This window comes from Argopecten irradians, chromosome 3 (genome assembly GCF_041381155.1).
Source record: "Argopecten irradians isolate NY chromosome 3, Ai_NY, whole genome shotgun sequence".
Classification (NCBI taxonomy): Eukaryota; Metazoa; Mollusca; class Bivalvia; order Pectinida; family Pectinidae; genus Argopecten; species Argopecten irradians.
The window spans coordinates 44,672,071-44,699,808 of NC_091136.1; the positions used below are offsets into that span (position 1 = coordinate 44,672,071).

General features: G+C 36.0%; 1 protein-coding gene across 5 annotated transcripts in view; it reads left to right on the forward strand.

The window, feature by feature from the left end:
- Positions 1 to 27,738, forward strand: part of LOC138318744 (HEAT repeat-containing protein 5B-like) — a 62,570-nt gene that overhangs the window by 27,517 nt on the left and 7,315 nt on the right. For 4 of the 5 annotated variants that reach the window (XM_069261403.1, XM_069261400.1, XM_069261401.1 and 1 more), the window contains exons 5-33: positions 3,020 to 3,169; positions 5,801 to 5,972; positions 9,813 to 9,967; positions 10,268 to 10,517; positions 11,031 to 11,183; positions 11,576 to 11,826; positions 12,336 to 12,447; positions 13,209 to 13,361; positions 14,142 to 14,241; positions 14,636 to 14,745; positions 15,099 to 15,262; positions 15,982 to 16,014; positions 17,745 to 17,819; positions 18,027 to 18,233; positions 18,593 to 18,661; positions 18,883 to 19,004; positions 19,133 to 19,292; positions 19,580 to 19,769; positions 22,585 to 22,754; positions 23,014 to 23,341; positions 23,672 to 23,801; positions 24,172 to 24,290; positions 24,519 to 24,622; positions 24,875 to 24,952; positions 25,254 to 25,322; positions 25,706 to 25,882; positions 26,462 to 26,642; positions 26,904 to 27,176; positions 27,396 to 27,558. In XM_069261403.1, the coding sequence (XP_069117504.1) occupies positions 3,020 to 3,169; positions 5,801 to 5,972; positions 9,813 to 9,967; positions 10,268 to 10,517; positions 11,031 to 11,183; positions 11,576 to 11,826; positions 12,336 to 12,447; positions 13,209 to 13,361; positions 14,142 to 14,241; positions 14,636 to 14,745; positions 15,099 to 15,262; positions 15,982 to 16,014; positions 17,745 to 17,819; positions 18,027 to 18,233; positions 18,593 to 18,661; positions 18,883 to 19,004; positions 19,133 to 19,292; positions 19,580 to 19,769; positions 22,585 to 22,754; positions 23,014 to 23,341; positions 23,672 to 23,801; positions 24,172 to 24,290; positions 24,519 to 24,622; positions 24,875 to 24,952; positions 25,254 to 25,322; positions 25,706 to 25,882; positions 26,462 to 26,642; positions 26,904 to 27,176; positions 27,396 to 27,558 (4,418 nt within the window). The remainder of the gene's footprint in view (positions 1 to 3,019; positions 3,170 to 5,800; positions 5,973 to 9,812; positions 9,968 to 10,267; positions 10,518 to 11,030; positions 11,184 to 11,575; positions 11,827 to 12,335; positions 12,448 to 13,208; positions 13,362 to 14,141; positions 14,242 to 14,635; positions 14,746 to 15,098; positions 15,263 to 15,981; positions 16,015 to 17,744; positions 17,820 to 18,026; positions 18,234 to 18,592; positions 18,662 to 18,882; positions 19,005 to 19,132; positions 19,293 to 19,579; positions 19,770 to 22,584; positions 22,755 to 23,013; positions 23,342 to 23,671; positions 23,802 to 24,171; positions 24,291 to 24,518; positions 24,623 to 24,874; positions 24,953 to 25,253; positions 25,323 to 25,705; positions 25,883 to 26,461; positions 26,643 to 26,903; positions 27,177 to 27,395; positions 27,559 to 27,738) is intronic. The other variant, XM_069261402.1, reaches the window with a different exon arrangement.

Consider the following 27,738-nt stretch of genomic DNA (forward strand, 5'->3'; position numbering starts at 1 on the left):
ACCGGAAGCGATCGGCCGTATGTAGGTTAGTGCAGACGAGAACATCCCCAAGATCATTCACGCAACTAACAAACTAAACTACGTTTATAAGCGGTAACAAAGTCAAGATTGTTGTAATCCATTCCTTTTTAAACGTATGATTCTCTCTTTTGTGATAACATTCACATTAACAATCAATATCGGTCGGTTTTAACGAACACTAGCCATTACATGCGGTACACTAGTGTAAAAAACGACTTCCGATCGATTAAATCCGGATTGTAATGATCGGTATTTGGTTCACTTCTCCAAACCGAACCCTCTCTAAACCGGCCGAAATTGTGTGCACCGACCGGTTTCGGGAGGTTCCACTGTAGTTGTGTTCACTAGCCATATTCCTCTTATACAATACATATACTTGGATCAAACAAAAAGTAAAAATAAGAAACCAGTGGTTTAAGGTTCCAGGGAAAAAATGATTAAAGAAAATATCAAAACAGATCATAGAAATTTAAATTTGAAAGAAAAGGAAAAATGAACAAATTAAAGAAATTTGTGTTACTCTTTTGAATAGTCCGATCATTTTAATATAATATTATCCAGGTAGGCCTAAAGTCTTATTGTAGAATAATTGTGATGCTAAGGCCATGCATGATTACATTGACATGGATATAATTCTTTTGGATATTTTAGAATTATCATCAGGTTATAAGTTCAGAAAAAATTGTTCTTCAAACTGTCTCTGAAAATACCATCAGTTTGCCTTTGATGAGTCTAGCATGCATTTGGTGGTACACTTGATGTATGGACGATTACAGTTTTCACCAAAACAAACACCTGACTCTCTATAGATTGATTGTCTGCTCAGTAAAACTGGTGGTACATGTTTATACCTGCTCTGTTTCATCCTCAACGTGGTTCTGTAATCATTTGTGCTACTGTTGCTATACAGCATACACAATTTTCTATTTTGATAAATGGTAATGAGCTGGTCATGGCGAGACTATCAGATTTCAGACTGCTGATGTAATTTGACATTTCTCTCCTCATAAAACATGGAGACTGGAATTGTACTGTAGAGATTACTGCAGTGTCAGCAGCTTTAAGGCCATCCATAAGTGACCTTAGCTGTCGATAGAACAGAATAAAACCAACCCAAGCATGAAGGAATCTGATATGATTTGTAATGTAATTAATTACTGTCATTTAAAAAAAAAACAGGTAAGGGACATAACTCTGTTGTGAGGTAGCAATATGGTAGCAACATAAAACAGTAGCACACACTTCTTCAAAAAGTTGATAGGATTTCAATTGATAAATAAACATAAAGTGATTAAGGTAACAGTACATTACAATAGTCTTTTCTCTAAATCATGACCTATTGATACAAATTATTTGCACTGTGGTGTGTTCTGGGTGAATTATCCTCAGACTTACAAACCATCCCATCCCTGTCTATGTCAGTTAGTCATAGACCAGATTAGACATTGCCTGCTGACTACTTACTTAAACCCCTCAATTTAATGGTAATTTAAAACAAGCATTAACCATCAATATAAGGTTGTAAACGTGTCTTAGGGTCTGTTCTTTAAACCTGGTAATTATTAGTCATAAACCATATCTTTTAAAAGAAAATACAAAAATTATGCTGCATGGATCATAAATAATCATGATATTTCTCTATGCAGCACTGTTTCGAAGTCAAAGTCCTAGATAACGGAAGATGGTAGATTGCTTCTTCAATTCAGAGTTCCTTTCATGGCTTTTTGATAATGATTTAATTTTATGTGATATAATCGTTTGACCATTACAGGATTTAAATAAAGTACTCAATCCTAAGTACATCATTAGCTCCTGATCTTAATCTCAGTATATGTATTAGTGTGTGTATCTCATAACATGTCTTCTATCACCTTTATAAGGCATCAGGTTGTTTCAAGGTTAATTTTCCTGTGGAATCTTTTTGATTTTGTCCTGGTTGAAGAGGGCAGATTTTCTGAGCCATTAAAGGAGAGAGATAACGATAATTTATTAGTGAGGAACTGTCTGACTTAATTTATTAGTGGGACCTGTCTGGGTTACAGGGACTTGGGGGGAACTTAATTTATTAGTGGGACCTGTCTGGGTTACAGGGACTTGGGGGGAACTTAATTTATTAGTGGGACCTGTCTGGGTTACAGGGACTTGGGGGGGAACTTAATTTATTAGTGGGACCTGTCTGGGTTACAGGGACTTGGGGGGAAGTCGGTTCTGTAAATAATTAACACATGTATTTTGGAGGAGTCTGAAGGTGTTGTTAGCCATGTGGTACTGTAAGCTTGTATACTGTAAGTTGGCTAATGATATAGCACATGTGTTTTACATCATAACAGACTTTCGCATATCATTAGTTTGTTTATTTATAGTAATTTTATTTCACACATCTGTGATGTTTACGTCAGAAATAATCCTCACAGGTTTTGTTCATTATGTCATTTTAAGCTTGCTAATATCACAAAGCACGGTATGGTAAATATGGTTTATGGTTTAATATTTCTCTAGTTGTTGTCAAAAAACTGCATGTCCAGATAAACAAGAAATTTTGATTGTTTCTGGACATGCTTCATACATAAAAGTAGAGAGATAATCAATTTAACTTCTCCATTTCGGTAACCACTTGCCTTCCACCTCTGGGTTTTAAACTAGCGAATCCCACTTGGAGCAGTTTTTACTTTTTAGGTACTGCATGACCATTGGTCAAGTTTCTTTCTCAAATACTGTGGCTTTCCTCCACTCAGTAAAATTTGTCATGTCCCTAAATGGGCTCGCGGGCTTTAAATAGTACAAAAACAAGCAAACCCTCTTGGTAGTAACATAAAAGTAATATATCTAAAATAGTAAAATCAGTAGTAAATGAAATAGAATCTTTCATGATTTAGTAGAAGAATGATGAAATGTTGTATTTGTATCCTCTTTTCTTCCTTCATTGATAAGTTTGAAATTTTTCACATGAAACACGTTTAATCTAAAATTAACAATGTACAATGTTGCTATGTTTCAGTCCCAGGGTAGAAGTGAGATCATGATGACCTTGGAGAAAGTCGTAGGTGGTGTAGGATCAGCAGGAAGTGGTACCTTTAAGGACGTCTACAAAGCCACAAAACAATGCATGACTGACCGGGCTATGTCTGTGAGATTTGCTGCTGCAAAGGTAGATATTTCACACTGAGTAACCTTCATGTGTTGTCAATGTATTCTGCTGCATTATTTCCTCCTAAATATAGGCAACTTTTGTAACAACAAGACTCACTTCTCAGATAACCCAAACAAGGAAAGTAAGCTACTGCTTCAGATGTACCTTACTGTGGTGATACAAAAAATCAACAATTCTAGCATATCAGACAATCTACCTTTTCTAACACATCTCAAATGTCTTCTTCAAATTATTTTCAAGGGAAAACACTTCACTGCTTGAAAGGTGTGTTTCTTGATAAGGTATGCAGCCTCTGACATACATTTTCAAGGGGGACAATTCTGCTTTTCTGATACAATTATACTGACCCTTTCGTGTATAGCAAACCTCTGATTCTGTTAAATTGTTACAATTCCTGTTTACAATTCACTACTACCAAGCTCAGAACCCCTTTCTCTTCCCTTTTACTAGAGAAAGAAAATTACTCATATATGACATATGTGTTGCTGATTATTAAATTACTTACATTATAATTAGCAATTCCTAAAGATGACAGAGTACAGATGTAGAATTTGGCAATATTTCCTAGCTGTAATTCAGTATAATATACAGCCAGTCCGTATCACTGTGAGATTTCCTATAAATGACTGTGTAACACAGGCGGTGAGTTACTCATTGTCTCATTACTGTGTATTTGAGGCCATTATCACAAACCTAATTGGCTCTGATAGAGGCATTGACGTAATGCTAATTTTGTTATTAATGTAATGAGCCAAGGCTATCTGTACAGCTGTATGTTAATGAACAAGTAGATGCTGTTTAGAAGCTACTTTTAATTACTCATGGCTTGATGTAGAGCTGTATGATTATATTAAATTAAAATGTTTGGAAGGATAAATTTTACTCTTAATTGTTATATTATAGTAAAACCCCGTTATATCGCCACCCGTTTTACCGCCAAACTCGCTTATCGCCATGAATTTATTCAGAACGGATTTCCCTCCATACAAATACACCCGTTTTACCGCCAAACCCGCCTACCGCCATCCGCCATCACATTTGCGGAACAAATGATTAAAACAACACTATAATGACCTCGTTAATATCGCCAAATTCTGTTGATAGGGACACATGTTTTCGTAAGGTGCTCATGATCAACTGCCGACTGACAGGTAATCAGCTACACACACTATGGCCGCGTGTACGACCGCGTGTACACAGTGAAATCAATTAATATTATGTATACACCTTTGTTATTGTTAAACAGGTAGGTGTCGCAAGTTGTGGTGAATACAACTCACTTCTGTACATGTGTACAATACAATACAATACATATTGTATTGTATTGTATTGTATTGTATTGTGTTTTACGTACTATTAACGTTAAGCTTAGTTATTTGTTGACAAAAAGGAACCCACAAGTCTGTTTCTCGATATCGCCGTTCGTTTATATTGGACCATAAAACGCAACTAGCAATTTCAAGAGCGATAGAAATATTACGTACGTGCAGAAGAGTCCGCCGTTTATTAGTAAGATCAAATCGTCGTCTGAGTGCCGTTTATTACCGGAGTACCTGTTTTAAAAATTGCAGACATGTGCGCGGAAGTGAGGTCACGACCGCACTGCGCTTGTTCAGAACTTCTATTCTTTGTTTCCGGGCGGGATTTCCCGTGTTAAAAATATCATGTAACCGAGAAAATACCAGCTAGCAGGCACGATACGTGGTAGCACAAACGAGTTCGGTTTTCGTATTTTACACACATAAAGCTGACATATTTATTGAAAGACTACTATCGAAATTACTTTAATTTTGGAACTATTCATATTACAAAATACGAAGTGGCCGTACAGTACACAGACTGACTAGAAAGTCTGTTTCAGTACGGCACCGGGGGACTACCTATATTTAGGCCTAATCAAGATTTCAACGACAAATCCGATATACCGCCAAACTCGATATATCGCCAAAATCAAGGAAAACAGAAGGTGGCAATATAACGGGGTTTTACTGTACATTCCAATAGTATTACCTAAAAAAAATGAAATCAAATTTTGGTGATGTACAGAACATGTTTTCTTTGTTGCCTAACAGAACATGTTTTCTTTGTTGCCTAATATAAGTTGATTTATGAAATTCATGTAGATATTGAATGAACATCTGTTTGTTTTATGTTGGAATTTCCAGAAAAAAAGCTTTCAAAATGAATATGCATCTTCTTATAAACAGGGTAATTTATTTTTCCACCATTTTGATGTTAATATGACATTAATGAATGCTTTTATGATTCCCTTTATACCCAAGAATACCACAAATAATGTATCGTGTAAGTAAAGCTTTAAGTCTTTTGGGATGTATATCCACCAATTACTGTAATATGTATATATATATACACAAAAGTAGAATTTGTTTTATTAAGGGTGCAATGTTTTTAAGATGATAATCTATTATCCAGATGATTTATGGCATTACATTACTGTAAGTTGTTTGTTGAATTTCTTTTATAAATCAATATATTCCTGATTACTTTAGTACATAGCATATCCATAATCTTACCACTCATAAACTGTAATAAGGTGGGGTGGATGTATTGTAGAACTGCTGTAAATAATTTGTACATTTATTTGATTGTCTCGTTGAATCATTGTAGTGTATGTACCAGCTGGTAAATGAAGCCCCCTTTCTGTGTACCACTGAACTGGAGACTGTAACTGCACTCAGCTTTAGATCCCTGGATGGCTCTAATTATGATGTCCGCTGTGCTATCGCAAAACTCTTGGGCAATCTTCTGGCGACGGCACTATCACCAAAGACTGTTTATGGTAAGGTTGCTGCAGTTATAAAGAGGTGCTTGATACAGTCATATGTGAACCTGTTAATAAGATCTTAAATGATTGTGTTCATTTTTAGCCCACCATCTGATGATGGTGGGGTATTCAAATCGCTTTTCGTCCGTAGTCCGTTGTCCATCCTTCCGACGTCCGTCCTGCCGACCGTCCTTCTGTCCGTTAACATTTCTTGTTACCGCTATTTCTCCGAAAGGGCTGAAGGGATCTTTCTCAAATTTCATATGTAGGTTCCCCTAGGGTCTTAGTTGTGCATATTGCATTTTGGGACGGATCGGTTCACAAGATGGCCGCCAGGCAGCCATCTTGGATTTTGACAATTGAAGTTTGTTACCGCTATTTCTTAGAAAGTACTGAAGCAATCTCTCTCAAATTTCATATGTAGGTTCCCCTAGGGCCCAAATTGTGCATATTGCATTTTGGAACCGATCGATCAACAAGATGGCCGCCAGGCAGCCATCTTGGATTTTGATAGTTAAAGTTTGTTACCGCTATTTCTCAGAAAGTACTGAAGGGATATCTTTCAAATTTCATTTGTAGATTCTCCTAGGGCCTTTGTTGTGCATAATGTGTTTTGGGACGGATCGGTTAACAAAATGGCTGCCAGGTAGCCATCTTGGATATTGATAGTTGATGTTTGTTACTGCTATTTCTAAAAAAAGTAATGAAGTGATCTGTTTCATATTTCATATATGTTGTATGTTTGAAAAAGTTTGAAAAGCAGAGAAAAGATCCCTCTTTCCATTGTCAGACGTAGATCATACTTTGGTGGGCGCCAAGATCCCTCTGGGATCTCTTGTTTTGAGATTTTATGAGACAGGTCTTAAGAAGTTTTTATATTTGCGAGTCTTTTTGTACAAAGATAAATACTTAGAGATCGGTTGCATAACATCACTTTAAGAAGTAGAACACAAACTTCAGATACATTTTAGCATATAACTATTACAACCTATATGTCGAAGAATTTCAACATCAAAATGTGTTACGAAAATCCAGCAGCGGCTGCTATTTTGATGCAAAATTCTTGAAATTCTAATGTCCAATTATTGTTGATGTCACATTGAATTTCCAGCTAGTGAAAAGCGCTTTAGGTTGTATTACACTAGTGTCTTGTGCAAAAATATTACATGGGCAAAAACACTTAATACCAGGCACATTATGTGATAAATAAAAGAAGAAATGAATGTGAGATACTAAGAGTTAATGCCCCTGCCATGAAATGGGGTTGGGCATATAGTTTTACCAAAACAAATGGAGTGTTCACCATCCCATCTTATCCAGATTTCATATGGAGACATTTACAGATAGATATAGTTCTATGAAACTATTTTAATGGTTCCTTGCTAACTCTGAAGTGTTTTAAAGGTACCGCTGAGACTTTGGAAACACGGCTTGACTAGAATATCCCTCATCCTGTGCTGGAATTGATTGCATGTTTGCAAGACTTTATTTGCAAACCATCAATTATTCAAGCAAACTATTTTTTTTAAAAGGCAATTATCTTTTTCCTTCATGGTGGTAAATGAAGAAACATAATTATGATAAACAATTGAAAGTCTTTAAATTGGTGTCTTAATGATCCCCAAATGAATTAAGGATTATAATGGTGGCAGTGCTATTGACAAAGTTGTCCTCTAGGAGGTACTTTATATGGGCCTGTACATCGACAGCCCTTTCTGCTGTGTAATTATATTACATTGTCAATGAACTGCTGCACAATACTAGAATATATATATCTATTAACAAACTGAAGGCACTGTCACAGAAATTGAAGAATGAACTTGAGAAAGATTAAATGATGTCACACTGGCTTGTTTGTAGGAGGATCAATAGGGTTTGGGATCAATGTTCGTGTTTTGTAAAAATGTGAAGAAGCTGTATTTTGACAACTCAAATTTTGGTGAAAACATTAATTTCTTTGTGATAAAATTGCCTTTCATTCTTAAAGCCTGCATTTCAGACTTACTTAAAGTCAAAGTTAAGATCTGATATCATTATACAGCACTGAGTCATTCCTCTATTACTGTAATGATAGAGTGTTATGTGGTCAATTTCAGCCTCCTCAACATGTAAACAGCACTCTGTCATGTTTTACATCTAAAACTTGTTCTCATTTTCCTCGTTTTCTCAATTAAGTGAATAAACAATGCAATTATGTTTGTTTTCGTGTAACTGACAAGGATTAAATAAGACATTTATGATAGTTATATGATGTGACTGACGGCCTTGACGTTAGATAATATAGCTGTAGGGGTCAGCTCTGTTACGATCAATACAGCAACCTATTACAATGTGGAATTGTCTGGGTTCCAGCTACTGGTACTGTACCTTAGCATCATTAATGTTGATGTTGGCTACAAAATTTTAAATGTCCTTTGGCATGTGCAGAAGCTGATGATTAAATGTCGGTGCTCGAATATTAAAGACCAACAGTAATTACCCATGGCAGCCAATTAAAAAAGCTGGCAGTCAAGCTATCGTTGGAAAACTATAAACATTAATAAACACTAATTCTGATATGTTGGTTAGTAACATGGATAAAGTTTGATTTTAATGTATATATTCTTAAACAAGATTGGTTTATGAAGCTCTCAAAGAATGTTCTGTGGTTTTATTTCTATAGTTTATGGCAGAAATAGATAATTTTACTTGAGTTGCTCTGTAATATGAAATTTATGAAGCATGTTAAATAATTTGTTATGCTTCTAATAGAGCTCATGTGCATCAAATTATTTTAATAAGTTTTAAGAAATTTCATATTACCGTAAGTTTTTATGTATCCCACCTAAACTAAACAATTAAATACACTGAAAATGCTATCTTCTAACAACCTGTTACAATACATTTCGTGTCATTGCACTTGTCTTACGACATTCATGACAATGTCTAGGATATTATCTTGTATCTTGTTTAAAATATTTATGCTTCATGTACTCGTAAATAAAATAAATCCTTTGGTCTTTGTGATTCACCAGAGCAAGACATTTTAATATGTACTAAGAGTAGGTGATTTTGATCGGGGTCAAGTCCCTAAAACTTGTTATAATAATAACCTTGGTTGTTGTTTTGTCACATTACAGTGAAATAGAGTCGCACCCCTTAGATAAAGATTTCAGCATCTTATATATATCATACTTAATAGATGCAAATTAAGTGACTCAGTTCAGAAATACTCACATGTACATTGTTAGTTTCTTTCTTTATCAAAATCAACAAATTTCTTAAAATGGTTTTCAAGATAAAATCTAGTCCGTGCATTTTATTTGATCCTTTCTTGACTTTTAGTTTTGATAGTCGTCTCCATTTTCTGTTTGCTTTATATATATAAGCATTACTGGTGAGAAGGCTATAGCATAAATATCTTTATGTAATGCTGCCAAGATCTAAACAATCTGTTATGAGATGATGCCAAAATCTGGTTATATATGTCATCAAAACCCATACACCAATAACCTTTTAAATTAGGAGCTTTGATGTTGTCTCTTTCATTTTATTCAGATCCTGTTTTAAATTCACAAGTTCATTGATTTTAAGTACAGTAATAATCACAATAAATCAAAATCAGAAGAAAAATGGGGGGGAGGTGTTGATAAGAATATAGGTGTTTTAACAACTTAAAACTGCTGCTAGTGAAGTGTTTTTAGATCACTCTTAATTATTGTATATATTACAGAGGCATTTTGTTATTCTTCATGATTATCAAATTATATTGGTATGCACTATAACACATCTACTGGCATAGAAATGATTCTCTTTAGCTATATTGAAAATACCACATCTCTTAGTATCCCTTTGTTTACTGGTTTTTACTTCCAGGAAAAAACAAACAACCAAAACTTGAGGAAGTATTGAACCTATTGGCATCTGGCTTCATTAAGGGCGGTTTTGGCTTCCTAAAGAGCTCCACAGCAGGGGAGATGATCAAAGGCAGTGGTGCTATCAATAGAGAGATTCGTGTTGGTGTCACTCATGTAAGTGTTCATATTCTCAGGTATCTTTTTAATGATTAACTCATACTAGATATGTACATCTGACGGTAGATTTATGTGATAAGGAACATCCAAATTTAAAGTAGAATTTATAGATACAATTGGAGGGGCTTGTCTACGTGTTTTAACTATCCTTGAATAATCTTACTTTGAATACTGAAAAAGTCCATGTAAATATGTGAATATGTTAATGAGCATTGTTGTATTAGATTTATCAAGAGCATTTGTTTATTACTCACTGTTTCACCAGAAATACATATCATTATATCCTACATTTTTCAGGCATACATTGAGTTTGTGAAGTGTATGGGAGGATTATGGCTGGAGAGAAATATTTCTATGTTCCTGAACCATGTCCTTGACCTTGTGGCTAGTCCCAAATCTACACCGACACATGTCGATGCTGTGTATGCTAGGAAATGCGTCCTCTTCATCATCAGATCCTCTATAGGAGGGCTGCTCGGTGAAAAGGCCCAAATAGCAGCTGCTAAGGAGATATGTCAGATCATTGTCAAACAGATGAACGCAGCAGGTAGTTACATACATAAATCACTTTGACAGCTAATCCCATAGATAGAATTCTGTTGTCAAACTATTTGCAATTAAACATGTGCATAAAGAACATGTTTACAACAAATTCATTGTTGTATTGTACATAGTAATATTCATTCCCCATCAAGGTTCCTATAAAGATATCTATATGTAATATGTGTATATACCGTAACAAACTATTTATAATGAAGTGATTTTATTGGCCCTTACCCGGTAATCCTGGTCAATTAGCTTGAAAGGAAAAAATAAGATTTCATTTCTATTTGACATATACTATAATGATCAATTAAAAACAAAAGGTACTGATTTACTATACATAAAAGATTAATATATGTATTTATGCCAATGTATATTTCTTGGTAACAAGTAAAATGTTATACAATGTATGTAATAAGTTCAATATCTTATTGCTGTGATAGATGAATACTAATGAGTACTTGTACTAATTGATATCTATATTTGTGACTTGTTTCATGGCTATCTCTAATTACAGGAGAGGCAGTGGCTGACAGTGTGGATGGGAAGTCTCAGAACTGGGATGTGATGGGTAGTCAACATGTACTTGTGTGTGCTTTACACGAGCTCGGCAGTCTGGTGCTGAGACTGGGAACCTCGGCAAGTCCCCTGGTGTCAGAACCTGCGACGGGTAAATACAGAGTTACTCTGCATAAACTTAAGGCTGTTTGTTAGGCTTCTGGTATATGCATTGCCTTTCCAAGAGGATTTAATAATTTTAATGGCCAAAACGAATTATTAAATATTATCTCTTATGTCTTATTTCTACCAATGATCATATCTTTGGTCCATTTACAAGCTAGGCTGCTATAAATTACAATCATTGTTAACAAATCTTCTGTAACTGTGATTTGATCTTAGTCCCTGAGATGGTGCATTGTAAATTTCTCCATTTAAACTATTTTTGAGAAGTGGATCTTCCATTTTGGAATTTCTGTCTGAAGATATCAATAGTGGTATAATAAATATATTTGTCCTGATTTTGGAACTTGAGCTTTAAACATGTATTGTTGTGATGTACAGGTATAATAGAGCCAGTGGTATCTGTGCTGATCCACCCCTGCCATGCGGCCCGTCTGGCAGCCTCCTGGTGTCTGGGCAGTATCTCAGTAGCTCTCCCCTCACAGCTAACGCCCCTATTGGACCGCTGTGTGGAACGCATGGAGAAACTCAAGTCGTCTCCGGAGGCTGTATCTGGCTATAGTAGTGCTCTAGCTGCCTTGTTAGGGAGGGTGTACCAGTGTCCACTGGGTATCCCCCATGGCAAAGGCAAGGTAAGATACAGGGAAATCAAATACAAGTATGATATTGAGATTATTACCGTAGGTCAGACCTGTCTATAATGTCCGCACAAGGGACAAGGAAAATCTGGTCTTGATAGTCAAGTGGTCTTTATACACCACACCTGACAAATTGTGTTGCAATTGACCATTTGGGACCCTGTGACAGTATCCTTATTGAACAGGAAGTCTTTATACAGAGGTGGTTGTTTAGGCAGGTTTCACTGTACTTACTGTATATGCAACTCATTCCTGCCAATTACTCATTCCTGCCAATTCATAAACTTTTAGAAATACCTGTTTCTGAGTTTCCAAAAAGTACATTTGATTATTACCTCTTCGACAAATTGATTTTCTCTCAGGGTTTTTTTATACTATTAAAAATTATAATGGCCTGTTACGTTAATTCACTCTTGTCAATCAAAAACATGCAGCTAATTTAGTGATTAAAGCAGCTTCACATTTTATTAAAGTGTTTATTGATTTTATTCACTGGTTTTCAGCACTTGTTCAGCATCGCCGAGGAGTTATTGCGAACAGCATCACAGAACAGTCGTCTGTCCTTACAGAGAACTCAGTCTGGTTGGCTCCTCCTTGGATCTCTCATGACACTAGGTACATCTACATCATCCTCGCATTAAACACCACAGCAACATTTTATCTGATGGTTCGGATCCAGTAGTAAAGTCCAATTAGTGATCAATAAATTTGTTTAATTTTCACAATAAAATCTTCACAGCTTTAAAGATTGATCTTCCTGCATATTGATCAAATCTTTAAGGATTTGAACACTTATTTATTTATTTTATGTTAGCGAATTACTTCTTTATTTATTTAAGGTATAAGAAGTGCTACTTGAGAGTCTGTCATCATCTAAATCTTGAATATTTGTAGTTGACTAATTTGGATGTTGTAAAAGATATGCTTTAATATTCAATTATTATGACACTGCCAGTGCAAGTTTAAACTAAAGAGTTGCTATCTTTGTCCTTTGAATCTATACATAAATAAGTTATTAGATATTTTTCTAATAATCAAGACCACCCTTCTGCACTGAATTACATCACAAGGTTGGTGAGGACATCAATGTCTGGAATCACTTAAATATATAAAAATCATTTCAGACTTGAAAACACAGTTCAATTTTTAGTAAACACTGATGCTAAAGATTCTATAATTACCTAATTATAACTTGTTTATCGTGAATACCCAGGTATCTAAAGATGTTCATATATCAAATCAATATGAATTGAGATTTTGCCCTTAAAATTGCTATCCTTTTTTGGTGTAATTACGGTGTATTATTTTGCCCCTCGCCCCTCCCATTGTTACAGTAATAATACCGGGGGTATTTATAATATTCTTTCTCCCCTCAGGACCCCCTGTGGTAAGAAACCACCTACCCCGTATGCTGTTACTATGGAGAAATGCATTTCCACGATCCACAAAGGAACTAGAGGCAGAAAAGATTCGAGGAGACGCCTTCACCTGGCAGGTCACTTTGGAGGCTCGTGCTGGGGCCCTCGGAGGTAAGACCTGCAAACTGCACCATTATACAGTGTAACTTGTCAAAATCATAAGTGATCAGGACCAGCATAATTGGTCAGTATAACCAGATTTTACAGGTTTTGATTACTATAAATTACAAAGGAAAATACCATATAAATATGCCAGAATACATAGGGTTTGGAGTAAGACAAGTGCTAGTTATAAGTTAGTCAGTCATTGGTTTATTGCCTACATAACTGTGCTTATTACTAAACTTAGTCCCACCGACTACTGTCAGTGTTCTGTAAGCGTGAAAGACAAGGGCCAGTTTTGACGAGTTATACTGTACATCTATCTTAAATTTTAATGGCAGCTTAATCCAAAACAATAAAACTAAATTTTCAAAAATCAATTTCGTAATATCTAAGTATGTATTCGCCAAATGATGCTTCCAATGTTTAAATAATTGCACTCTGCTTAATATTTTTGCCGTTTGTACATAGTGATATGACCTTGTAAATTGCTGAGTATCGTTGAAAAAATTGTATGTCAAACCAGTACCAGCTATGTTATTTAATGAGAATGTAAAAACATACAAGGTACATGAAGTAGTGTGTCAAGTTTCTAATAATCAATAGCTTGCATTTAGCATGATAAGGTGTTGGCTAACTTTCATCAGTTATGCCTAATAAGTGATATGCCCTTGTAAAGTGATAATAACCATTAATATGAAATGGATGTCAAACCAGCATCAGCAATATATTGTGACAAAAAAAAAGGTCTAGCAGTGGAGAGTAATTGAATGAATTTCTGCACTTCAGCCATGTATAGTTTCCTACAGCATTGCCGTGAGCTAGTTACAGAGGATGTTATCCGCAGACTGTTGGCGCCCCTGGAATGTGCTCTGCTCATGTTTTCACAGTAAGTTCTCATACAGTGAATAAATTATTGACGCAGACAGGCTTTGATCACCTGTCAATAATTAACACTGTGCCTCCAGCAACACTTGCATAATTATTTAACCAGTGTAGCATGTCTGTTACAGTGTTCTACTGAACACAGTTTTCCTCAAATTAAAAAAAAAAAAAAAAAAAATTGTTACGAAAAATTTCATTAAAATGATTTTTTGATATCATTTAAATTTGAGAACAAAAATTGAAAATAGTAAAACATGTATTGTATGGTACTTTTGTTTATTTTGTTTATACAGTATATCAAATTTTCCTTCCAATGTGTTTTGTGAGTGTGTAAATATTTATTGATTATAGTACATAATATGTATTGATTGTGATGACACTGTTCTCTCTGTTACTAGTTTGCCTGGCGTGATCAAACATTATGGCTCACAGTTGAAGGCCAGTGCAGCCATGGTCCGACTACGGCTGTATGATGTCCTTTGTCTTTTACCTCCAGAATCATTTGAAGGTACAGAGTTTGTCTCTGCTAAAAGATGATAGTATTTTTCTGCCATCAGTAAATATCATGTGTATACCCCTTTTGAACCTTGTCTTTAGGTTATTTATCAAACCGTCTTTTATCTTGTTATTAATAAGCAACTTACAGTTCTAATTCTATCTTCTTGCATAGAACCTGTAGGTAGTTATTGACATTTTATTAAAGCCTTCCATGGTCAGAAATACATTGTGAATTATATATCAGATACAGGATTTCTTTATAGTGATGATTAGTAAGGCAGGCTTTACTTAATTAGTACCTGTGGGGCTTAAGGATCTTGTCATGATGTTATAAAATGTTTGACTATCATTTTCCACATTCAGGAACCTACACCATGTTACTAAGGGAATTGGTAGCGGAGTTCACATTGACAGACAACCCAGCCAACACCACAACGTCACTGCTGCGGTCAATGTGTCACGTGGATGATAGTGTTATCCTAGGGTCCTGGCTACAGGAGACTGACCACAAGGCCATAGAGGACCAGGTAGGTCTGGCCATAATGTCACCACTAGGACCCATTATATCCATTACCAGGGCACACACATGCTATTGCTTGTAGTATACTATGGATAATGTATAATTAGCTGTAAGATATGACAGTATTAAGTCATGAACATCAACATATCTTCAAGGATATTTATGTGGCCAACTGTCATATTTATTTGTTTGTCATTTGCAAAAATCAGACAACATAACAGTATATGTAGGTGTGCTGTTGTCAGCACAGGTTTCCATGCCATAATATGGCCGATCAAAGTCAAACTCTGCACACATCTTCGTTCCTAATGAGATCCAAAGCACAAAGGTCACATTCACTGTTACTAAAAATAGAAATTTCATTTGTGTGTAATAACTCAAGTTGCAAATGACACATCAACTTACTTGAAAATCTTGTCTGTACACATTTGATGATGTATCTTTGAATTGATCATACCTACAATAATATAAGAATAATAGATTACATGCTTGGCAGATTATTTCCATATACACTATATATTTCCGTTTACATTTAATACACATTAATACATTTTCAATCTTATTGTGGTGTTTGCAAGAATTGCACAGAACTAGCTTTCATTCAATTTCATCATTATAATATGTTAGCCTGTGTTGAAAATTGTTTGTTAACAAAGCTGAGAAAAATTTGCAGTCTCATTTCTTCACCTTTGTTCCAATATACTCAGTAAACTGTTATAATTTTAGTTTGAACCCAATCGTAAAGTGGATAAAGAATTTGTAAGTATATTGGGTAACCATGACAACGGATAGACATCTTGGTTTTTGACTCGGGAATGCAAAAAGTTTTTTTTTATATTGTTATATAATAATGTTTTCTTATAGATCATAGTTCTACAAAACTGCATGGTGACCAATAAACCATTTTGCCACGTCTCTTTCCTGATCAGGATGATCCTGTGTGAGGAATGCCATCAGTTTTATGTCTGCCTAACATGTGTCAAAGGAAAGAGTTCTAACACTATCATTTACATTTCAATATTAAGATGAAAAGAATATCTCAACATGTTGTTAAACTCAATGTTCATATGTAATCAAGGCTTATATACTGTTAGTGTGCGAATATGGCATGTATGCTTTTAGATGGTAACAATGTCTTTAGATTAAATGGGCAGACTCAAAATGAACAAAGAATACTATGTTGATAACAATTTTTTCAGTTAAAGATATTAAGATCATCTGACTTCATGACAAGTGGATTAATGAATCTTGCCTCAGGAACTTATGACTGAGGGACTGATATATTCACTTAGAAAACTATGTTGTTGTAAATCAATATCTTAAATACAGAAAACAGTAATAGGTTCTTTAATATGAAATTCATCATTTAGGCTTAGTGACCTATAAAGCATCCTATATTGCTTGAAGAACAAAGCAGATAAGTATAGCTAAAATAATTAAGGTTTCTGTTAGCATTAATTTTTATTTTAAAGAGGCAAAAAACTTCAATGATATTGCAATACAACATGTATAGGAAATTTGATAAATCCAAAGAGTTGCGTACAATTAGAAGTGACAGGTTTTATGGTCAGTTTAGTAGAATCATTTGCTTTGTAGAATTTTGGAACAATTCGTGATGCTGACACTTGACAAACATAACATTTTTCTGTCTTTGATAAATTTCACTTTTGTTTTCTACCTACTCCATCTCTGTGGGTCTGTGAGAGGGTTTAGTCATGAGACTGTAAATTTTCCTCTATATACTCTCTAACAGTTTCCTCTCCTACTCTCTGGCTTTGCATGAAAGTGAGATAGAAAGTGTTCACAGCATTAAATGGATTGTCTTAATGATGGATCAACAAAGGCATACACACATACACCATAACAACTAGACTTGTCTCCAAACATTTTGTCATCTTCCATTTTTGATCCCAGGTTTTGCATGACTTGATCATATTCACAATAATTTCAGGTTGTCCCATCATTTTACAAAAAACATCTCCATATTGATGTCACATTGGAATGCAACAGGCCTCCTTGACAAACTAACTGCATTTTTGAAGTGATTGTTGTGCCATTGCCCCTGTCTTGCTGCTTTTCTATACCATACAGAATATCACATGAGACATTAATTGATCCCCCACCTTTTTGGGTCTGTGAAGTTCCATCCAGGATCATATTCCTAACTTTTGTTTTGACCACAGTATGTGACCACGAATTCTGTGAAATAAAAACATCTGAACACAAATACCTATATCAAGGAAAGTCATTGTTATAAATAAGAATATCCTCACCAACCCATCAATATTGATTTGCTTTTTACTTGCTTAAAATGTTCATGGCTTCATCCACTGTGTAAAATTCTTAGATGTTGAAGCATTCATCTTGATTTAATAAGAAAGTTAATTATATTCTTGGAGAAAAAGTGTCCATTTGTGTTTTATTTACATTTTAATAGCTAAGTTGACATCAAGTGAAGATATAAGTACACATCATGTTTTGTTTTACAGTTGCAGCCTAACAGTGCCTCGGGATCAGGTGCCCTGGAACACGACACCCAGTCACTGTACGCACGCTACCCACCTGTAAGTGGTATCTCCCATAGCATGTTTTAAACTCAAACATTACTCTTGGAAAGGAAAAAAAAGACAAGTTTTCAGGCTTTAGAAAATAGGTTGAATATGTGATAATGAATTCTTTGTGAATATTTAAAATATTTTGAAAATGTTCATCCTTATTTTGTATTGTACATTGGTTCATACTTATTATATATTATATGATAATGTTTACAGAGTGAACCCATCCCTGGTCCTCTTCCTCTGGGCGTGGCAGTGATTGACAGCTCAGTAAAGCTCTATGGGCTTGTGTTCCCTCGGGTAGCTAACAAACACCGGTACCAAATGCTGCAGCATTTTAATGAGTGTATAAAGCAGGCCAAGGCGTCCCGTCAGCAGGCCGTACAGATGAACATCTTTACCGCAGTTCTCTGTGCTCTCAAGGTAACTTCTCCTCACTCCTAATGTAGTGATAATAAAGCGATAATAAGTGTTACATCTAACCTTAATCCAACATTTCCTGGTATAGCCATGATATAATATGTAGACTTAATCTTTACAATAAGGGAAAATCTATAGTTTCGAGTGTGTATTAAGATAAGAATATACTGTAATCTAAAAAAATTTTGCGACAAATAAATTTCATATCTTCATACCTCATGTTTCCTATTAAAGGATCCAAGAAACAAATGTTGAATGATTACTTGTTAAGCATTGATGATATTATTATACATATTCAGATATTGGTATTAGATTAATACTAATGCAGGATATTATTTGATATGGGAGATTTATTTCCTCAGAGCCTGTCTGATACCAAGTCAAGTATGGGACCAGATGAGGTGAAGAAAGCAGCATTTAATCTTATTATGGTAAGTTTATACCTTTTAGTATTGAGATAACGGCCTTATGTAAAACTTCAGTAATGATTTTATTATTGATTTTGATCATTGTTTACTATTGTATGTAAACTACGTGATATATACAATTATCTCCCTTGTATAAGTTGCATCTCTTGTATGAGTTATGTCCCTTGTATGAGTTATGTCGGAGATAAGTCCATTGTACGAGTAATGTCCCTTATGTGTTACAGGGAGCCCTGAGCAGTACCAATCCTATCCTAAGGTGTGCAGCTGGTGAGGCTCTAGGTCGCATGGCACAAGTGGTGGGGGATAGTCGCTTCATTGCCGACATGGCCCAGTACAGTTTTAACAGGTAAGCTAATTCTGTACGATACTGTTGGACATTTGTACCAAGGAACTACATACAATGAATATATACATATATTTGCAAACATTTTCAGTTGTGATTATAGAAGTCATAATGAATTTATTTTGTTTCAGTTTAAAGTCTGCCCGAGATGTGGTGAGCAGAACTGGGCACTCGCTGGCCCTAGGCTGTCTCCATAGATACGTGGGAGGTATGGGGACAGGTCAGCACCTTAACACCAGTGTCAGTATCCTGTTGGCTTTAGCTCAGGACTTTAATTCCCCAGTAGTACAGGTAGGTACTACTCTCGACTGTATATATAGATTATTAGTCTACATCTTAAATCTACAGTGAGCTTTCTTGTAAAAGAATCTCTTGGTATGTTTAGGTCAATACTTTATGAGTAAGAAAGCAGAATTCTACTTGCTTAATTTTGTTTTCCAGTTGTGATGAATTATGGCCTTAATATTTCTTGGTAAACAGCTTTAGAATTTTACTCAAATGCTGCTGTTGTAATGTAAGTGAAGGTACTGGTATATTTAAATATGAACATCAGTTTAAATGCTTTAACTGTAATATAGGTGTGGGCACTACATGCGTTGGCGCTGATAGCAGATTCTGGTGGACCAATGTTCCGTAGCTACGTGGAGCCTACGCTGTCACTAGTGTTACAGCTGCTGTTGTCTGTGCCTCCCTCCACAGTCGATGTCCATCAGTGTCTTGGCAAATGTCTGTCAGCTCTCATCACCTCTATAGGACCAGAGCTGCAAGGTAAACACAAAAAACATGGGTCTGTCAAGTTGACAGGGATATCTCAACTGGAGCGAAAGATTTTGGCCAGTCAACCCGAGGCTTATACATTAACAAGAAATGGTGAAAACTGAGTTTGATATGAACATCAATGTGTAAAAATGGCCGCCGCATGTATTTATGATGTCACTGTCAAGCGCGTGTGAGCGGTCTTTTTCCTACCCCGGTTAAAGACAGAGATCTCTTTTCCCTAGCAACCGCAGGATAACCTTGTCAAGTATGGGAGAAAATATTAATCTTACATAAGTGTCCTTTTGCTTGTGAAAGTGTAAGAACAAGCATAGTGGATATTTAGTGACAGTAAAATGTTACTAACTGTTCTAATGTTTGATCCCCAGGTAACAGTGGGTCTATAGCCACAGTATAATGTTACTAACTGTTCCAATGTTTGATCTCCAGGTAACAGTGGGTCTATAGCCACAGTATAATGTTACTAACTGTTCCAATGTTTGATCTCCAGGTAACAGTGGGTCTATAGCCACAGTATAATGTTACTAACTGTTCCAATGTTTGATCTCCAGGTAACAGTGGGTCTATAGCCACAGTATAATGTTACTAACTGTTCCAATGTTTGATCCCCAGGTAACAGTGGGTCTATAGCCACAGTATAATGTTACTAACTGTTCCAATGTTTGATCCCAAGGTAACAGTGGGTCTATAGCCACAGTATAATGTTACTAACTGTTCCAATGTTTGATCTCCAGGTAACAGTGGGTCTATAGCCACAGTATAATGTTACTAACTGTTCCAATGTTTGATCCCCAGGTAACAGTGGGTCTATAGTCACAGTATAATGTACTAACTGTTCCAATGTTTGATCTCCAGGTAACAGTGGGTCTATAGTCACAGTATAATGTTACTTACTGTTCCAATGTTTGATCCCAAGGTAACAGTGGGTCTATAGCCACAGTATAATGTTACTAACCGTTCCAATGTTTGATCTCCAGGTAACAGTGGGTCTATAGCCACAGTATAATGTTACTAACTGTTCCAATGTTTGATCTCCAGGTAACAGTGGGTCTATAGTCACAGTATAATATTACTAACTGTTCCAATGTTTGATCCCAAGGTAACAGTGGGTCTATAGCCACAGTATAATATTACTAACTGTTCCAATGTTTGATCTCCAGGTAACAGTGGGTCTATAGTCACAGTATAATGTTACTAACTGTTCCAATGTTTGATCTCCAGGTAACAGTGGGTCTATAGCCACAGTATAATGTTACTAACTGTTCCAATGTTTGATCCCAAGGTAACAGTGGGTCTATAGCCACAGTATAATGTTACTAACTGTTCTAATGTTTGATCCCAAGGTAACAGTGGGTCTATAGCCACAGTATAATATTACTAACTGTTCCAATGTTTGATCTCCAGGTAACAATGGGTCTATAGCCACAGTATAATGTTACTAACTGTTCCAATGTTTGATCTCCAGGTAACAGTGGGTCTATAGCCACAGTATAATGTTACTAACTGTTCCAATGTTTGATCTCCAGGTAACAGTGGGTCTATAGTCACAGTATAATGTACTAACTGTTCTAATGTTTGATCTCCAGGTAACAATGGGTCTATAGCCACAGTATAATATTACTAACTGTTCCAATGTTTGATCTCCAGGTAACAATGGGTCTATAGCCACAGTATAATGTTACTAACTGTTCCAATGTTTGATCTCCAGGTAACAGTGGGTCTATAGCCACAGTATAATGTTACTAACTGTTCCAATGTTTGATCTCCAGGTAACAGTGGGTCTATAGTCACAGTATAATGTTACTAACTGTTCTAATGTTTGATCCCAAGGTAACAATGGGTCTATAGCCACAGTATAATGTTACTAACTGTTCCAATGTTTGATCTCCAGGTAACAATGGGTCTATAGCCACAGTATAATGTTACTAACTGTTCCAATGTTTGATCTCCAGGTAACAGTGGGTCTATAGCAACAGTATAATGTTACTAACTGTTCCAATGTTTGATCCCAAGGTAACAGTGGGTCTATAGCCACAGTATAATGTTACTAACTGTTCTAATGTTTGATCCCAAGGTAACAGTGGGTCTATAGCCACAGTATAATATTACTAACTGTTCCAATGTTTGATCTCCAGGTAACAATGGGTCTATAGCCACAGTATAATGTTACTAACTGTTCCAATGTTTGATCTCCAGGTAACAGTGGGTCTATAGCCACAGTATAATGTTACTAACTGTTCCAATGTTTGATCTCCAGGTAACAATGGGTCTATAGCCACAGTATAATGTTACTAACTGTTCTAATGTTTGATCCCAAGGTAACAGTGGGTCTATAGCCACAGTATAATATTACTAACTGTTCCAATGTTTGATCTCCAGGTAACAATGGGTCTATAGCCACAGTATAATGTTACTAACTGTTCCAATGTTTGATCTCCAGGTAACAGTGGGTCTATAGTCACAGTATAATGTTAGTAACTGTTCCAATGTTTGATCTCCAGGTAACAGTGGGTCTATAGCCACAGTATAATGTTACTAACTGTTCCAATGTTTGATCCCAAGGTAACAGTGGGTCTATAGCCACAGTATAATGTTACTAACTGTTCCAATGTTTGATCCCCAGGTAACAGTGGGTCTATAGCCACAGTATAATGTTACTAACTGTTCCAATGTTTGATCTCCAGGTAACAGTGGGTCTATAGCCACAGTATAATGTTACTAACTGTTCCAATGTTTGATCCCAAGGTAACAGTGGGTCTATAGTCACAGTATAATGTTACTAACTGTTCCAATGTTTGATCTCCAGGTAACAGTGGGTCTATAGCCACAGCTCGGTTGTACTGCCTGGTGTGCTGTGCCATTATGCAGGACCATCCGGACTCCTTGGTTCAGGCTGAGGCCATCGCCTGTCTACAACAGCTCCATATGTTTGCTCCACGCCACGTCAACCTCACCTCTCTTGTCCCCCATCTCTGTGTAAGTTACCACTACAATATGATGGCTGTGTGATGGTGTCTATATAGACTTTGTCTGGCAATCTTCTATTCTATCCTCATTTTATTGATTCCTGTTTAGGTATATATGATGCATATCTTATTTCAAAACAAAGATATGAACTTAAATAGGATGCATCACAATATGCCAACTGTAAACATTATATAATTGATGATTTGTGCAACTGTTTGATATTCATAGATTTGTTGTTTATCATGGAAAAATTTCAATCATTTTACAGGAAACGCTCAAGAGTGCCCACCTGCTATTGCGACGAGCGGCTGTTGCATGTTTACGTCAGCTGGTAACTCGGGAAGCTGAGGAGGTCAGCGAACAGGCTCTCAAGGTCGTCAATGACACAACCTACTCATCCTCAACACCTACCCCTGCGGCTTCAGCCAATGAAAATGGTCTGGAGGGTCAGTTGTATGGAATGCTGGACACGGAAATTGACGGCAAGCTTATCTCGGATGTCCAGGATACTCTGGTCAGTCTGCTCCAGTCACTGGCTACGAGGAACCTCACACGCTGGCTCATGTTACTGAAGGAAGTACTGTCAGCATCAACAGGTACATCTCTCAAATCTGTCACTGGTTTTAACGAGTCTCTGTAATACGTCTGAAATCAACATCAAGTTGAACAAGATCTATATTATTATGAGATAACAGAGATTGTATAATAGTTTGATTGTGGCTTGATATGGATTGGAAATCTGAATTGTTATTGGGGTATCACTTCTAATTGAAATTTTTTTAGGACATATATTGTAACCTCTGTTTATTCCATCCTCTCCCCTACCATCCCATCATAGTCATGTCCCTGTTTAATATAGAAGCATCATGAAGTATGTCTTTATACAGATACTGCTAGTTTAGTTTATAACTTTATAACTGTTTCAGACACAACCAGTAGTTTACAAGAAGGAGTAGTGGAAGGTGATGATAAGGATGATGAAGATGAAGATGAAGGTGCCGAGTTTGAGTTCAAGGCTGCGGAGGCTGACGTGACACACCCGACTGTTGCTCCTAGGTAACTATAGCTACATCAGTTTCTTTGTAGTTCAGAGTTTTCTGATGGTTGTTACTGCTAGGTTTGTAGGAGAAAATTAGGAATTGAAGGTATAACTCTTAGCTTATTTTAATATTCAGTGTTTGAGTTCAAGAAAGAATATAAGTAACTACTGTAGATCATAAAGTTCCTGCAATATCGTTTTATTTTTGTTGAAAATGTCACTTTCTTAAAGTTAATTTTCATTGATAATGAGCTATTTGTGTCCTGATCTAAATCTATTTCTATAATCCGGGTTATTATGGGCATGCACTTAATATGTTAAATCTATCATAAATTATAAGTTATATGAATATTACAAAGAATTAAAGCGGAAATGTTAATTTGTTAGGTGGCCTACACGAGTGTTTGCTACAGACTGTCTAAGGAAGATTATCATAGCCTGTGAAGTGAATGAAACACACTACAACTTAGAGAAGGCTAGGGAACTGAAGGTTAAAACCAGTAATGGTAAGGAAATTCTTTGTTCGGAAAAGCTAGACAGCTGAATGATAATTAGATAAATGTAATAGTGTGAAAGGAAGAGACTTCATTTTGTCTGATGGAATATTTGATAAATTAATATATTTTAAACGTGAGTAAAAGAATTTCAATGAGAAGAACTTGTATGAAAAAGTCTATATTGAAAAAAAAGTTCAAATTTCAAGCATAAATTATCAATTTTTTCTTTATCCTCAGTGAACTTCTTAGTGTTACATTTGTCGGAGCTGGTGAGAATGGCATTCATTGCTGCTACGTCTGACAGTAACCAGTTAAGACTAGCAGGATTGTCAGCATTACAGGTAAATACTGTCTCAACCAGGGTTATCAATGCAAACCATTTGGATTAAATTTTAGCCAGCAAACTTTTAAAAAAAGGAAAAATTATTCAGTTTTCCGTGAAAGAATATTTGTGCTATTTACTCTTTCATTTCGTACTCTAAACCGAGATTATTATCCAAGGAATCATAACTTTTGAGTATTAATCTCCAATAAACTTGGATTACTGATATTGATCATCCAGTGAGGTATTATTTCCCATGTTTCTATACCAGGATGTGATAACCCGGTTTGCTGCTGTACCAGAACCAGAGTTCCCAGGCCATGTGATATTGGAGCAGTACCAAGCACAGGTATGGGCCACTGTCAACCTGATATAAAGACCATGTAGTACCTACATATCAGAATCCAGTCATATTCTTCATTCACATACATGTCACTCGTATACATACACAAGTATAACTACCTACCTTCATGCGAGATAGGTTTTTGCAAGGGATTTTAACTTCTCTAATTGAAACAAGATTTGAAAAATACAAAAAGTGGAAAGTGCCAACTTGAAATTTTTTTATTTTTTTTTTTTTTTTTTAAACCTGGTAGTGGTAAAATTTTTGTTAATCCTTAGGAATACTATACATGTGTCTATGATTTTAGGTGAGTGCTGCCTTGCGTCCTGCCTTCTCCCAGGACACGCCTTCTGATGTAACAGCCGCTGCCTGTGATGTAAGTGTAATAGACAATACTCACTAGATATACTGTAACATGAATGGTTTTAAATGTGTTTAATGAATTCTATGTTTGATAGTAAAATTTGACTGATTCATATGGTTTGAGATATGGATTTATGTCAAACTAATATACTAAGATATGCAAAATTTGATGCAGACAGACGATTGAAATCTTATTAGCTTCTGATAATCTTGTGTAAGGAGTAATCCTGGTAATAAGAGAACAAATTTGTGAATTGTTGATATTATTTATAAGTCTTTATAAGTTGAACCCCATATCTATTAGCAAATAGATTTATCAAATATTGTTTTGCATCTGGATTGGAGAGAATTTTATGATAACAGTTTGAAGCAAATCTTTTTTGTTACCATTTGAAGGTGTGTAGTACATGGATTGGCAGTGGTGTCGCCCGTGACCTTAATGACCTCCGAAGGGTTCACCAGCTGTTGGTATCCTCATTAGCCAAAATGAATGCTGGGAAATCCCAGTCCATGTTGTACAATGAGAGTGCTGTTACCATGGAGAAGCTGGCTGTATTACGAGCATGGGCAGAGGTGAGATTGCATTTTTACGTGACTCCCAAAGTTATTCACTGAAGTTATGTAAATGGAAATTAAACAGATTGAAGAAGTTGTTTTTCTGTTGAGAATAAAAGGTAACACGATGTTGCAATAACAATGAGTGTTTTCTTCATCAGGTAGAAATTACCAATAAATGGTATACTGAATGAAGCCTTAATAATCTCTGGGAGTGAAAAAGTCTAGATGAACCAGTGATTAAAGAAATTTTTGAATTTCCTAAATGCTGTGTATACAACATTACATGGTTTTGTTTTTTCTTTTTCTTTTTTCCTGTATAATGGAAATTAAACAGATTGAAGAAGTTGTGAAGGACCAAGGGAGAGCCTTCAGTCCCTCGTAGTTGAGAATAAAAGGTAACACGATGTTGCAATAACAATGAGTGTTTTCTTCATCAGGTAGAAATTACCAATAAATGGTATACTGAATGAAGCCTTAATAACCTCTGGGAGTGAAAAAGTCTAGATGAACCAGTGATTAAAGAAATTTTTGAATTTCCTAAATGCTGTGTATACAACATTACATGGTTTTGTTTTTTCTTTCTTTTTTCCTAAGGTTTATATAGTGGCTGTAGAACGAGAGAAGACAGTACAGCCCAAGGCTAAGAATGAGGAGGATGACTTTGGTGAAGGACCAAGGGAGAGCCTTCTGTCCCTCGTACAACCAGAATTACCTACCCTTAGTCAGAACTGGTTCAATGCTCTCAAAGATCACGCCTACTTATCATTGCCTCCAGGTAACCCTCAGATATTCACTAAATATTGAATATAGAAAAGTGCTACAGTAATGAAAACAGAAGTTCTGAGAACTGACAACTCTTATGCCATATGAAATAGTGAATAGATATTAAACGACGGTACCCATACACACATGATGGTTATCATTGGTATGAACAAGTTTTATTGTAACACCAAAGGATTATTATTTATTAATTTATTATTGTTTGTTGCCCACTTTGTAACAGAACTAATTATGACATCCTCTACCTACTTTTCAGAATACTCTGGGCAGCTACCATCAGATGGTGGTATGTTCTACCACTCTGAGACTGTGGACTCCGCTCGACCTCACTACAAAAAGTCATGGCCATCCATACTTCATGCTCTAGCTATCTGGCTGGACGAATCGTCTTTCCTACAAGTAGAAAAAGACCATGGCAGTGAAGCAGCCAATGAGAAGAAGCCCGGAAGTCTTTCTCTAGCACCAGCCAATGCCCCAGCCAACATGAACCCAGATCAGATCAATTCAGACAGATTATATCTCATTCTTGGTAAGGAAATATATATATAGAAAAGTCTTATTGAATTCTCAAATATCCTAATCTTGATGTAACAGCTTCAAAAATTGAATAGACCAGCAATATCATACCCATATACACTGTAGGCATGCAGTCCCTGATAATCTTTTAAGATGAAGTCTGACCTGTCAAATGTCATTCACAATGTAAGTGCTTACCATTACCATTGATTTTTCACTGCGACTGTTGTAGGTATTTGTATGGAAGCCTTGTCCAGTAATGTCATTGTCATGTCAGAACACATGGTCAACAGTTGTTTAAAGGCCATGTATGCCCTGCTTAACCCCAGCTGGCCTCGCAAGGCCATGGGTGACGACCAGGTTTTGTCTCGTGAACTCCTCAATGTCATGCACAGGTAAGGAAAATAATTCACTAATAACCACATTTGTAGCTCTTTAAGGGAGATAAATATGAAGCAAGATATATTGCATCAGATATCTTCAGTTTGCCTGGTCTTGATATTAGGTATAACATGCTGTGGTTCCATCATCTGTCTAGGATCTCACATCATCTTTTCCATATAGACCATCTTTTA